Raw genomic sequence first — 15,709 nt, forward strand, 5'->3', positions numbered from 1 at the left:
TATGGCATTAGATGGTGGTGAACTATCCCTTCAACAAACTGAGCTGTGGTTCCAGCCCAATTTGCTTGGAACTTCTTGTTAGAGCACATGCACTAACTGATATGTCACGGATCTGATATCTCTGCGGTTTATTTGATCATCTCCGAGAGCTCACCTTGATATCAAAGACACGGATAAAATAAGACCTTTGAGGGTTGTCTTTCACCAAACAGGCCACGCCACAGCACCTCTTGACCCAGGACGAGCCCCTGTCCGCCCCGTACACCTGGACCACCGCTGAGCACAATGTCTGCAAAAAGATGAACCACCATGAACTTTGTGAAAAAGAAAACTACACGATTATGAGACACTTTTTATAATTAATTTGATCAATCAAAACAACCAAACAAATATGAAGTCTTAACACACATGAATACGTATTATAAATAAACAGAAATATTATGGAAATTCTCAACTAATCCTTAAAACACACTGGTTCTCCAATCCTAATGTTTTTCAAGGGAGGGAGGGAAGGAGGAAGGAAGAAAGGAAAGGAGGAAAGGAAGGAAGAAGGAAAGGAAGGAAATGAAAGGAAGGAAGGAAGGAAGGACATGAAAGGAAGGAAATGAAGAAGGAAGGAAATGAAAGGATCCTTTCATTTCAGTCCTTCATTCTTTCCTTTGAAATGAAAGGAAGGAAGGAAGGAAGGAAGGAAGGAAGGAAGGAAAGGAAGGAAGGAAAGGAGGAAAGGAAGGAAGAAGGAAAGGAAGGAAATGAGGAAGGAAAAGAAAGGAATAAAAGGAGGAAGGAATGAAGAAAGGAATGAAGGAAAGGAAAGGGAGTAAGGAAAAGAAAATAAAAGAAAAGAAAGTATAGAAAGAAGGAGGAAATTAAGGAAATGAGAAAGGAAGGAAGGAAATGAGGAAGGAAAGGAGGAAGGAAGGAAATTAAAGGATCCTTTCTTTGATTTCAGTCCTTCATCCTTTCCTTTGAAATGAAAGGGAAAAAAAGGAGGACGGAATGAAGAAAAGGATGAAGGAAAGGGAAGGAAGGAAGGAGGGAAGGAAGGAAGGAAGGAAGAAGGAAAGGAAGGACATGAAAGTAAGGAAATGAAGGAGGAAGGAAATGAAAGGATCCTTTCATTTCAGTCCTTCATTCTTTCCTTTGAAATGAAAGGAAGGAAGGAAGGAAGGAAGGAAGGAAGGAAAGGAAGGAAGGAAAGGAGGAAAGGAAGGAAGAAGGAAAGGAAGGAAGAAGGAAAGGAAGGAAATGAGGAAGGAAAAGAAAGGAATAAAAGGAGGAAGGAATGAAGAAAGGAATGAAGGAAAGGAAAGGGAATAAGGAAAAGAAAATAAAAGAAAATAAAGTATAGAAAGTATAGAAAGAAGGAGGAAATTAAGGAAATGAGAAAGGAAGGAAGGAAATGAGGAAGGAAAGGAGGAAGGAAGGAAATGAAAGGATCCTTTCTTTGATTTCAGTCCTTCATTCTTTCCTTTGAAATGAAAGGAAGGAAGGAAGGATGGAAGGATGGAAGGAAAGGAAGGAAGGAAGGAAGGAAGGAAGGAAGGAAGGAAGGAAAGGAAGGAAGGAAGGAAAGGAGGAAAGAAAGGAAGGAAAGGAGGAAAGGAAGGAAGAAGGAAAGGAAGGAAATGAGGAAGGAAAAGAAAGGAATAAAAGGAGGAAGGAATGAAGAAAGGAATGAAGGAAAGGAAAGGGAGTAAGGAAAAGAAAATAAAAGAAAAGAAAGTATAGAAAGTATAGAAAGGAGGAGGAAATTAAGGAAATGAGAAAGGAAGGAAGGAAATGAGGAAGGAAAGGAGGAAGGAAGGAAATGAAAGGATCCTTTCTTTGATTTCAGTCCTTCATCCTTTCCTTTGAAATGAAAGGGAAAAAAAGGAGGACGGAATGAAGAAAAGGATGAAGGAAAGGGAAGGAAGGGAGGAAGGAAAATAAAATAAAAGTTAGGAAAGAAGGAAGGAAGGAAAGGAAGGAAGGAAAGGAGGAAAGGAAGGAAGAAGGAAAGGAAGGAAATGAGGAAGGAAAAGAAAGGAATAAAAGGAGGAAGGAATGAAGAAAGGAATGAAGGAAAGGAAAGGGAGTAAGGAAAAGAAAATAAAAGAAAAGAAAGTATAGAAAGTATAGAAAGAAGGAGGAAATTAAGGAAATGAGAAAGGAAAGGAGGAAGGAAGGAAATTAAAGGATCCTTTCTTTGATTTCAGTCCTTCATCCTTTCCTTTGAAATGAAAGGGAAAAAAAGGAGGACGGAATGAAGAAAAGGATGAAGGAAAGGGAAGGAAGGGAGGAAGGAAAATAAAATAAAAGTTAGGAAAGAAGGAAGGAAGGAAGGAAGGACATGAAAAGAAGGAAATGAAGAAGGAAGGAAATGAAAGGATCCTCCTTTCATTTCAGTCTTTCATCCTTTCCTTTGAAATGAAAGGAAGGAAGGAAGGAAGGAAGGAGGAAGGAAGGAAGAAAGAAAGGAAAGGAAGGAAATGAAAGGAATAAAAGGAGGAAGGAATGAAGAAAGGAATGAAGGAAAGGAAAGGAAGGGAGGAAGGAAAAGAAAAAAGAAAATAAAAGAAAGGAAAGAAGGAAGGAGGAAATGATGGAAATGAGAAAGGAAGGAAGGAAATGAAAGGAAGGAAAGGAGGAAGGAAGGAAATGAAAGGATCCTTTCTTTGATTTCAGTCCTTCATCCTTTCCTTTGAAATGAAAGGGAAAAAAGGAGGACAGAATGAAGAAAAGAATGAAGGAAAGGAAGGGAGGAAGGAAAATAAAAGAAAATAAAGGAAAGAAGGAAGGAAGGAGGAGAGGAGGAAGGTAGGAAATGAAAGAAGGAAAAGAGGAAGGAAAGGAAAAGAAAGGAGGAAGGAAAGAAATGAGAAAAAAAGGAAGGAAGGAAGGAAGGAAATGAAAGGAATAAAAGGAGGAAGGAATGAAGAAAGGGAAAGGAAGGGAGGAAGGAAAAGAAAAGAAAGGAAGGAAGGAAGGAAGGAAGGAAGAAGGAAGGAAGGAAGCAAAGAGGGAGGAAATAGAAGGGAAGGAAGGGTGGCTGGATATTCTTAAATTCACATTGTTTTGTTTAAATGTATTATTTATTAGTTTGATTGGTTCTTTATTTATTGCTATATCTGAATGAATCAAAGACTTTATTCATGCTAAAACATTAATAACATTTGTTTATTTGTGTGTTTGCATTTGTTTTTTATTTATCGCTATATTAAAATCCAAAGGCTATATTTATGGTGAAAATAAATAAATTAAAATTATTTGTTTAAAATTAAGTCAAAATTAAGAACAAAACTGACTTTTAAAACAAGTTTATCAAAAATATGTTTCTACAAAGCAGTTCTTCATTAATTAATTCATTAATGTGATCAATTAAAACAAAACAACCAAACAAATATGAAGCCCTATAACACAAACATACTTATTATAAATACACAAATAGAAATATGATGGAAAACTAATCCACAAAACATCAAATTATTCGCGTAACCTGCATTTTCTATGTCCGGGTGGCATTTTTAACAGAACTGCAAATTAATTTCATACAAAAAAATAAAAAAAATAAAAAGTGCGCAGAAATCTGTATGAATACTGCATGATGTTGTTTGCTGCAAACACAGGCCACTGCAGATATCAAGTACTGCTGTAATTGAAACTGCAGTCAAGTACTTGGAGACACACTTGATGGGGCATTTTATTCTCTCTCCACAGGGACTCTTATTCTAAGAGTGTCTGCGTTCCATGCACATGACCGAAAGCAGCGTTTCAAACACCCTTTTTCAGGACATGGGTTAACTTACCGAAGGGAAAAATAGGCCAGAATCTTGGCAATACTGTCATGGGGAGGACAGCCAAGATCTCACAGAAGATGAAATATTTTCCATGGACAAGTAACACATACAGGCTTATGCTGAGCAATTACTGGAGAACAAAAAAAACCTTGTCCTGCACTTTAACGTACACTTCAGATGGGAACTACATTTCTGATGATAAAAGCGTAGAACGCCACCACAGATCATTGAACAAAACCTAAATACATTTGAATGAAATCTCTGATCAATATGGACCCGCTGCTGTTTCATTAAACAATAACTTACTGCAACACCACATCAAATAAATAAATAATCAACATATTAATCGATTATCAAAAGTACTCTGATCAATTAACCAGATTAATCAATGATCAAAAGTAATATTCAGAATTAAAATTCCTGATAATTTACTCACCCCCATGTCATCCAAGATGTTCATGTATTTTTTTCTTCAGTCAAAAAAGAAATTAAGGTTTTTGATGAAAACATTCCAGGATTTTTCTCCTTATAGTGGACTTCAATGGGGACCAACAGGTTGAAGGTCCAAATTGCAGTTTCAGTGCAGCTTCAAAGCGTACTACACGATCCCAGACGAGGAATAAGAGTCTTATCTAGTGAAACGATCACTCATTTAAAAAATTAAATAAATAAATAAATAAAAATATATACTTTTTAACCACAAATGCTGGTCTTGCACTGCTCTGCGATGCACCACGAATTACATAATCACGTTGGAAAGGTCACGCAGAAGAGAAGTAGGTAGGGTAGGGCGAAAAACTCCAACTTAAATCATCCAACATTTTTGTTTTACCTTTTTTATGTAAAGGACATTTGACTTTGAACTTGTCTTTGCACGTTTGCTTTGTAGACACTGGATTGGTACTTCCGCCCAACTCACGTGTGACCTTTCCAACATGATTACGTAATGTGTGGCGCATCAGAGCAGTGCATTTGTGATTAAAAAGTATATCAATTTTTAGAAAATGACAGATTGTTTCTCTAGATAAGACCCTTATTCCTCATCTGGGATCATGTAGAGCCCTTTGAAGCTGCACTGAAACTGTAATTTTGACCTTCAACCTGTTGGTCCCCATTGAAGTCCATTATATGGAGAAAAATCCTGGAATGTTTTCCTCAAAAACCTTTATTTCTTTTCGACTGAAGAAAGAAAGACATGAATATCTTGGATGACATGGGGGTGAGTAAATTATCAGGAAATTTTAATTCTGAAGTGAAATAATTCTTTAATTGGATTGGATTTGATTAAGAAATAATAAACTGATTGACAGGCTCTCAAAAGTAATCAGATGAATAGATTATAAAATTGATGAAACTATAAACTTTGACTTGACCTATAATTTGTTAATCTGCTGAATCCAATTAATAAATTATCAAAAGTAATCTGATTAACTAAAATATGATTAACTGATTATTAATTATTAATCAACTGAATATGTTTCTCAAACAGGATTAATTGATTGAAATGTTAAATTGATTATCAATTTATCATAATTTATGAAAAAAGGTTCTCAAAAGTAATCAGATTAATAGACTGAAATTTTACTTCAAAAATTCATTATTAAAATAATACACCACAAAAAGTCAAAATTGATCATTTTATAATCTTTGACTTTTAAAATCGATTAATCGGCTGATTATTTCTCCAATTAATCAATTATCAAAAGTAACCTGTCAGTTAATGAGTGTTCAAAGTGTATTGTGAACTTGATAACTCTTGATATTGATTAACGACAATCAATAAATGTACAGTTACATTTGTTTAGAGACGGGCAGAAAAAGAGAATGCTGGGTAACCAGTCGACTCATCGTGATCCTGCCACGTCAATAACGGCAACATCAATGAAACAAGACTTCCCTTCATTTCTTCTGATGAAAAACTGCTTCCTCATGCTCCAAGGCTGCACATTCAGCATTTGAATTCAAGCACTCATTCTGTCTTGGTGGGCCGACTGATTCAAGGACATCGCTAAACGTACAACTACTGTTTTCAGAGTTCATCAAGTTCAAGAAAGAGTCGAGTTTCCATATGACAAACAACAAACGTTCCTTGCATTCAAAGCGACCAAACACGCTCATGTAATGCTATACGTTTGATCGATCGGCTGGGTTTAATCTCACCCAACAAACACTGAACGGAGGGACTGATGGATATTTGCCAGGCTTTTCCATCCATACGGCATTCCTGTGTGCAAAAGTCTTTGCCAAGAACACAAATACTTAAGACATGTTTCCCCCACTTTCACAGGGATCACCGTCTTTATGTTAGAATTTAGTTTGGTCTGCTTGGAAACCTGATTCTGGATCAGTACTGGCTCAGCAGCCCTATTCATTAAAGCTCAAATCTCCATGGAAAGGAGGCAGATCAGTTCACTTCCTGTCCTCAAAGACTGCTGATCACGCACAACCCACCCCCAACCCCTATCTTTTCCCTTTTCTCCATCTCTCTCACTATTGTGCGATTTGGACTCCGTCCACCCTCTGCCCTTGGTTTTCGGTGCCGGTTCGGGACACAGTGATGAATGAACCCATGACTGCTGGATCTTGGCCCCAAACAACGCGTCTCATATTTAGTCATTCCCAGTGAAAGCCCACTTTATGGCCTAGCTCTTGGCTGCCGTTCCTGGACGGACACTGCTTGCTTATGGACACTCTTCACTTCCACCTAGACATGGACGAGCAACTTAAGTAGGTCTGATGGGAAAGAATGCCATATTTGTGAATCGGATTTCAAGCGAAATACGTAAAAGAAACACCTGTTTCACTGCCAAGCTTATTCCCATTTCTACAGTACACAGTCTCTAATTTAATCCAATTTCATTTGCCAAAAAAAAAATTAAAAAAAATCACCTTTTCTTTGAGCAAAAAAAAAATATATTGATTTCTCGATTTGAATCGATTCTCATTTTTACGAACCGATATCGATTCTTAAATCCCAAGAATCGATTAGTCTAGTCTAGGGCTGCACAACGATTAATCGCGATTAATCGTTTGCAAAATAAAAGTCTGTGTTACGTAATATATGTGTGTGTTCTGTGTATAATAATTATGTATATATAAATACATGCACATGTATAAATTTAAGAAATATATATATATATATATATATATATATATATATATATATATATATATATATATATATATATATATATACATATTAATATTACATATAAAAATAAATATTTTATATAAATAAATATTTTTTCTTAAATATATACATGTATGTGCATGTACTTAAATATACATAATTATTATACACAGAACACACACATATTACGTAAACACAGACTTTTATTTTGCAAACGATTAATCGCGATTAATCGTTGTGCAGCCCTACTGTTTTCGATTGGTGAAAGAATAGAACATTGTAACGCTCTTCCCATCCAATAAATAGCAATAAGTTTGTGCTTTGTTAGTTTTGATATGAAACAAAGTCTCAGATTTCAAATTCTGTCCATTTTATTACGAAATTAAAAAAATAACCATTTTGGCGCTGTTTAATTAATGTGGCGTGACAGATGACTGTAGCCTCCGATCAAGAGAGGCGGCAACGCGAGGCGCGCGTGAACTGATCATCTCCTCCGCTTTACCAGTTACAGCGCGAAATAAACATGAATAAACACCAAAAGGTATGTTGAAAGATACAGTACACCTTACCAAAATCTAGGGCTGTGACCGGCTGTGACGGTGAAGTTGCCACCGCGGTCGTGGAGTGTCACCGGCGGTAGTGTGACGTCATATATAATATATATTTATATATCTCAGAGATCGCGTTAACTTAAAGTTTTCCGTCTTTGATGGAATTTGTTTAGCAGTGACGGAAAAAATCTGCAGCCCGTCCGTCATTTTGACAGATTATGTAGTTTGTATGTAAGCTTGTTGTAATTCCCACTCCTGTCCAGTAGGTGGTGAGCGCGCTCCAGTGTGGCAGCAGAGCGCGAGTTCAGTCTCCAGAATAAAATGAAAACGATGCGCTTGGTTGCACACAGACGAGCACCCAGTTTAAGTAAATTGTATAATGATAAAGTTAATTATGCATGCTTAAGTTACTTAAGTTTTTTTATTTTTCTTGCTGACTATAAGTTTATGGTCAACGAATGGCTTTTCTGAGGTATAATGTTACGTGACATTGTTGGCAACACTGACTGAACTGACGTGATACAGATTTCGGTAAGCTACTGTATCTTTCAACATATATATATATATATATATATATATATATATATATATATATATATATATATATATATATATATTATTTTCATTCATGTTTATTTCGTTCTGTACAGTAGAGGAAAGGATGATCGCATTCACTCACAATCCGTGACAAGAGTTCAAGATGAAAACTGAAAGTGACGCAGCTTGACTTTGATCAGCTTTCTTTTCATAGTATAAATAAATGCAAGCCTATGCCTATTTGCTTATCCAGTAAGTTCGTGAATAAAATGTCTTTATCATTTAAATATAAAAATTAAAATGACGGGTAATATTGATTATGATGGATTTTTTTTTTACGATCCTGTCCATCAAAATGACGGCGAAACGCAAGTCTAACACTATATATATATATATATATATATATATATATATATATATATATATATATAATGTATACATACATATTATATATATATATATATATATATATATATATATATATATATATATATATATATATATATATATATATGTGTATATATAAAAACCCGCCCTCCCTTTGGACCCCACCACCGCAACACCGGCGGTTGTTGGTGATTTACCACCGCGGTAGTAAAAATTTGCCACCGTCACAGCCCTACCGAAATCCGTATCCTGTCTCATGGAATAGCTCAATCAGTGTTTCAAACGCGATGTCACGTAACGTCACATTTACCTCAGAAAAACATATTCAGTGACTATAACTCGTTAGTCAGCTATAAAACTGAACTCTAGAGAATAGCACTTTGCTAAATATATGCACCATATTACACAATCTTTATCATTTATAATGTTCTTGAATATTTAATGCTTTGAATAAATCTGTCAAGTTTTTATAACAGCCACAATTTAAATAATGTATTTCAAAAAACTAATTAGGAATATAATTACATAATTGTAAAGTTAGTATTTTAACTTTATTATTATAAAAACTTCCTTAACTTCCACTAATTTAAGTGTTTGTATACAAATCAGTTAATTTTAAATTTCAATATTATAGTAATGTATTCCCATGTATAGCTTACAGCATTAGTTGAGAGATTTTTTTTTCCTTGAGAAAATTTGCCATGTACTGTTCCTTATTTATATATAAATAATCGATATTGAATCGAATCAAATTTAATCGAAATCGAACCGAATTGCAAGCTTGTGAATCGAAATCGAATTGAATTTTGAAATCTGTGTCAATACCCAGCCCTACTAAATAGTGTTGTCAAAAATACCGACCACGATACCAAGTGGGACGCTTTAAAAATGTGACGGTTTGAGCGGATTCGTAAACACCTCTGATTGACCTTTGTGTTCACGTGCTCAACAGATATGTCTGTGATTGGCTACAATGATGAACGCACTGGAGTGTTTGAAAGCACACGGAAGTGTTTACATTTGAAATAGTTTTAAAAGCTAGAGCGGGAGCGCTAGTGCTTTCAAATTCTCCAGTGTGTATCGGTGTAAGCGCTTGGTGAAAAGCATCATTGATGTCTATTTTCAACGTGTTTTTGAAGCATTGATCATTGTAGCCAATCTGATGAGTGCATGAACACAACGGCCAATCAGAGTTGTTTACAAATCCACTCAACAGCGCTCAAAGAGTAATTTTTTAAATTTCAGTACCGACTTAGTATCGTGGTCGGTACTTTTGACAACACTGAATCTAAGTATATTCAAAAAGACCATCTTGTTGATATATCCAAACTCTACTAAAGGGCTGTTTTCAACTGAAAACTTTTTATGCGTTTTGGCCATTCATTTACACGACAACAGCGTTTTGGGGGTCTGAAAACACAAACTTTTAAAAGGGGTTTCAAAGTGCAATTTTTTTGAAAATGATACCGTTGTCTTCCCCGTGTACACTACAAAAACACGAATTTGTGCAAACAGTGATGTCATGCGCATGCGTATTACGTGTTCAGTCTCCAGTCGCGTAGTGTTTCTTTAACAAAGTGACATCGCCAACTACTGGCCTGGCATGAATAATACAGTTTTTTTTTGTCATTTTCACATATCCTTGTGAATGGGGATCATTTCGACAACGCTGTCACCTGTACGTGAAAAACGGAAACTTTTCCGCTTTTAGTACATCGTTGTCATGGAAACAAACCCTAAGAGCCAAATATGTGACTTATCACCTGTCTGTGCTGCAAAAGGAATTTTGAAAAAATAAGGAAACATTTCTAACAAATGCTTCCTTGTAGGGCAACAGACAGGAAATTTCTAACAAGAACAACAGGGTACATTTTTTTCACTCAAAGAATACAGAGGACCCAAAAAGTATTTGGACATTTTTTGGATATTTAACTATTTGGATATCAGTTTTAACACACTAAACCAAGTAGTATCTGCAAACAAATGATACAAAAGCTTTTGTCAGAACTAACTTTACATTAGTGAGACATTTATTGTACGGGGAGTTTAAACCAACTTTTGTTTAGGTGATTTGTATTTTCTCAAGCTCACACAGATGTTCTAGCCTAAGAATCACAGGTACTCTTAGAAAAAAGGTTCAATATAGAACCCCTAGGGTTCTTGACTCAATAATAAAGAACATTTTAAGCCAAAACGGTTATATACAAGGAGAAATGTCTTAAATTATTGCTTAATACTTTCATTTTTAATGGGTTATTTCAATGTTTTCTAGTGACAAAGTATGCTTACGAGTAGGGATGAGAATCAAATCGATTCCAATTCTGAAATCAGATACTAAGGTCAGGAACCGGATGGTTACTTCTTGCACTTGGACAGACAAATACCCACAAAATTATGTCAAAATATTCTCGTAAGCACAGTCGGTTGTGTTTTAAGTGAACATAAATGTTTGAGGAAAAAAAACGTGCGTAACAGTATATTGGATCCGTGCATTAGCTCTTAAAGTGACAGCAGCCTAATGAACCTGTTGCCGTCTATGTCATTAATGTTAATCAAACAACAAAAGACTAAGAGAAAATCACTCACTGATCTTGACCAAATAACGTTAACTTTAATAAGGATTGATTTATATTTCATTTATAAAAAGAAAACTATGCAGTGTTCTTTTGCAGTTGATTTGCATTTCAATTTCTGAACTTTGTTCAGTAGCTATTGCTAATTTGCTTATTTGTTCTTATTGTATTACTGACTATTTTGTCTTTAGTAATGTTTGAAATTCACATTAGTTAGTCTATTTAATTCTTTAGGCTTCTGATTTTTGTTTATGGTATTCAGCTGCAACAGAATGTTCTGCAAAAAGACACAATAAATATGTTTGATATCTTAGGCTACGTTCACACTCTCAGTCCAAATCCGATTATCTGTGTATCCGATTGGAATCTGATCTAAATACTATAATACTAATACTAAATACAGATTATCCACATTGTGTATCACAACTATTCTGACATTTTCTGCTCATCCGGCACTTTGCTACAAAGCAACCGTGTTTCTGCAGCAACTTTCAGCATTTTTTCTATAACGTCTGATATTTACTTTTTACGTGGTGTAAGAAAGTCACATAAACGACGTGAAATCCGATCAGAGCAGTCAGACTGAAAGATTTCCAGAGATGCGATTTGAAGAGGATTTCAAATCACATATGAATGTAGCTCAAAACAGATTTGTCTTTCACACTTGCTAAATCTGATCGGATTTCAATCGGATATGCCCAAAAAATTTGGATTTGGATTGACAGTCTGAATAAGTCTTCAAGAAAATAAAAATATATTTTTTTACCACATTGGAATCGGAATCAATAAGCAGCAACGGAATCGTTAAAATTAAAATGAAAACAAACCCAAATTACGAGCTGCTTAATTAAAATAAATAAATAATTCAAATTAAAAGTTAATTGAAACAAAATAAATTAATTAAAACTAAATCCATAAAATGATCCCATGATGGGAACCCCTAAAAAGTTCTATATAATAAGCGCCTGACAGACCTATATAGAACAATCACATTGAATTGGAAATAAGAAAATGTATCCTATCTTCCTTTTGATTCGTACATGTAAGGTTTTATCACTCTTGAAACGTCTCTTTGTAAAATATTTTGATCAAAAAATGTTTGAAACGTTACACAATGCAAATGTTAGTGTGGCTTAAAGGTGCAATATGTATATAGGTCGCTAAAGGCCTATTCAAAACAAAAGGCGTAGCTTGAAGACGGCAAGTTTGAGCGTGGAATCTTGGGACATGTGGTCTTCACCTCACAGCCGGTGGAAACAATCAGGATAGGACTCGGGAAGAAATCATGTTCATGGATGTGATTATTAACGTTACTGTAGTATGAAGCAAAGCAGGACCGAGTGTTGTGGGAGTTGAACGAGGCCGCTGGAGCGATTGCGCAACACACGCCGTGAGCAGCGGGACTTTTATTATGACACAGTCGCCGACGCCACTTCCACTATTCCGGTCATGAGTATGAGGTAACGCAGCTCTGTTTATTATTAGATACATTTGAGTATGTTGAAAATGATGTTATAACGTTACTCTGTGCGTTCGCTCGACGGCTGCTGTGAGACACTGTACACACTGCAGTAAGATAGATCGATTTTAGAATATCATATTAAATGCTGGATAATTTGTGTTGATAAATGGCATGGAATTAATTTTAAAACGTATTGTATGATGGAGAAAATGCTGTATTACTGTTACTAAAAATAAAGCTGCATCTGATTATGCTATGTTAGCTACTTCACAAAATAGTGTTTTTCTCTGAGGCGCGGTAAAGCATGGTACTCACAAAAAAAAAAAAAAAAAAATCAAGAAAATTAGATTTAAACAATAAGACTAAATGTGTTGAGCTATATAACAATAATTCGTTTTCTGTCTATAAACATAACCAAACATTGTTCGTTGTTCCCTTGTCTATTAAAACGTGTAATATATTAAAGCGTCTTTGGCGTTTCGATGGTTTCTACAAAATAAAACCAGAAACCGAGGATAACGTGGGTATGACGCAATTGACAGGCGACTCCTCACACGTCCCAGAGCCTTGGTTAAAATTGCAATTTTCTCACGATTTACAAATAGTTGTAAACATTTGGGATATTGTAAGCATTTAAGTGAAAAAAATATCTATAACACTGGCCTAGTGGTTTTTGGATATTTTACTGCAAAAATCTTACATATTGCACCTTTAATTAAAAAAATATATATATTAAAATTAAAAGTGAATTGAAACAAAATAAATTAATTAAAACTAAATCCATAAAATGATCCCATTAAGGGAACCCCTAAAAGGTTCTATATATGAAGCGCCTGACAGACCTATATAGAACCGTCACATTATATTAATACAAATACTTCTTGGGACCACTGAAAAACTATGGGTCCTCAAGTAGGACATAAGATAACTTGACTAAATATGGTCACTTTCAATCATTTATAGCTAAAAGATATAATTTAATAAGGACTCTACTAGACTGGATCTAGCAGGGACAAAAAAAAAGTCTTCTTTAATCGCAAATTTGATGAAGAAATTGTTGCTGATGATGGGATAGATAACCACTTGAGACTGAACACAGCAGAGATAGATAGATAGATAGATAGATAGATAGATAGATAGATAGATAGATAGATAGATAGATAGATAGAGTTATGGGTTATCTAAGACAGTAGTCTACATTAGCTCAAAAACTAGTGAGCTGCCTATATAGACAGCATATTTGAGCATCATAGGCACGTGCATCATTTAGCTGACTCAGAATTCACTTATGATGCTGTCTACGTAGGCAGCTCACTAGGTTTTTCAACACAGTCGGTGTACTGCTTTACTCCAGCATAAGGCCTCTACTCTGAAATCACATCCAATATATTAATACAAACTCTCAATCATACTAATATTGAATAAATACATCCAATTTCAATCACAAGAGTCTCACACCCTTGACAGTCAGGAGGATGTTCCCATTCCCGATGCGCCCTTATGGACATCACAAACGCGTTAACAGACAACTGCCCTTGCCAGAACTTACAGCCTTTCGTTTGCATCACATCACGGGATATTTTAAAAGCAGGATGATTTGCATTTGAACTTGCGGTTAAAGGACTACAGATGGGCCGTTAGAGTAAACACAACTTACGATGCATTTCCTGCCCAGGTAGTTGAAGAGACAGTCGTTCTCCTGCGGGGTCAGAAGCAGAGAGCCCACATTTGCCACCCTCCTCTGGGGCGGGTGGCCGCTCATGTTGACGGATGAGGCGGATGAACTCGAGCGTTTGTCTCGTATTAGATTATTTTATGTGCAATCACAGATCAACATGGCCTGCGCTCGGTTCATCCCGTAAGGAATTCCGCTTACAAGTAGACCGATGCAGTGTTGCCCTCAATGCGCGGGCGATGCAGATGCGACTCGTTAACTCCTGTGGGTTATTTATGCTTTAATTCTTCCACTTTTGACAGACTGCATAATATAAACTTTCATCCCGAACTCCCAAAGCAAAACGATCCTTCAATCCAACATGGCAGCAGGACGGTAGAGTTCAAGGCGCACTTCGGGAAAGGGGGAATAATATTTGGTCGCGCCGGGTGTTCGCGTCATTTGTACAAACATAGCCTTCTGTTATTATTTAGTTATGAAAGTAAATACATTTTGAATCACTATAAAGTGTGTTTAGTGTCTAAACATGAGTTAATGTGTATAAAATCAGTGATAAGTATACACTGAACCCCTCTGTTTCTTGGAATGGTCTGTCCCTGTTTTCCCGTGCCTTTTGCAGAATGCGGACGGGATGCGCACGGGATGAGGAGGAGTGTTCGATTCCGTGTCGACTCCGATTCTCGACTCCCACCGTAGGAGTGCAAAAGCAAACACGGAGGTAGTTACAACGTAATAGGCTGTTGTTTAATTGTAAATAAGCTACATGTAGGATAAAACTCTGTGAATGTGACGCTGCTCACGAGTGAGCGATTTTAGATAACGGAGAGACAACGAGAGTCGATTCCTGTGCTGGGAGTCGACTCCTACACTAGGGCTATTGAGAGTCGAGGAATCGACTCTTTTGGAGTCGACTCCCCCATCACTAGGCGGAGTTTCTGAGACAGAGGGTGGAGCACAGCGCCGTCATTGATAGAAGGAGATTATGGTATTTGACGGATTTTATGGGGTGTTGTAAAGATCGGATGACTACATTGATGCTTTATAAAGCGGATGATTCCTATTCTGGCTTTTGAAAGGTTAATATACTACAGCGTGAAAACCATTAGGCCTAATGAGAGCCGAGGTATGACGATAAACACCAAATCACTGCTCGGATCCCATAGCGGATTATTTTTTTTGTTAGCAACAACATCCTAACAGAGACTAAATATTAGTGGAATGATACCACATAATGCATTTGCTTAGTAAAATGACTTTATAATGAAAAAAATGTGTTGCACTTTAAGCAATATTAATGCATTTACATGATATACAAAGCAATTTTATCAACAAATTAAAATTATTAGGAAAATAGATTTTAAAATACATTTTAATATACAAAAAGTATATGTAAAAATGTAAGAATACAGACTTTATGCACAGATCTTAAAATCAGCAGGGTAAGTTAGTCTTAAAAAAAAGTAGCCTAATTAATTATATCTTAAACAGAGTAATTAGATTACAGTACTATTACTCGCTCTAAAAGTATTGCATTATTTTTTACTAATTAGGCTACTTTCTAAATCCCATATCAACGTATACAATGATAGACATTAAACCACGGTTTTAATTCTTT

The 15,709-nt window shown here is 35.8% G+C and overlaps 1 protein-coding gene across 4 annotated transcripts in view; it reads right to left on the reverse strand.

Annotated features, from left to right (window-relative positions):
* wasla (WASP like actin nucleation promoting factor a) overlaps positions 1-15,709 on the reverse strand; it is a 63,605-nt gene that overhangs the window by 28,519 nt on the left and 19,377 nt on the right. Inside the window, exons 1-2 of one of the 4 annotated variants that reach the window (XM_048158659.1) lie at positions 14,077-14,521; positions 155-289 (exon numbers count right to left, since the gene is read on the reverse strand). In XM_048158659.1, coding sequence (XP_048014616.1) covers positions 155-289; positions 14,077-14,181 — 240 coding nt within the window. In that variant the 5' untranslated portion in view covers positions 14,182-14,521. Of the gene's footprint in view, positions 1-154; positions 290-14,076; positions 14,522-15,709 lie in introns of those variants that run through there. The other 3 variants (XM_048158657.1, XM_048158658.1, XM_048158660.1) reach the window with 3 other exon arrangements.

The sequence above is a fragment of the Megalobrama amblycephala genome, linkage group LG15 (genome assembly GCF_018812025.1).
Source record: "Megalobrama amblycephala isolate DHTTF-2021 linkage group LG15, ASM1881202v1, whole genome shotgun sequence".
Taxonomy (NCBI): domain Eukaryota; kingdom Metazoa; phylum Chordata; class Actinopteri; order Cypriniformes; family Xenocyprididae; genus Megalobrama; species Megalobrama amblycephala.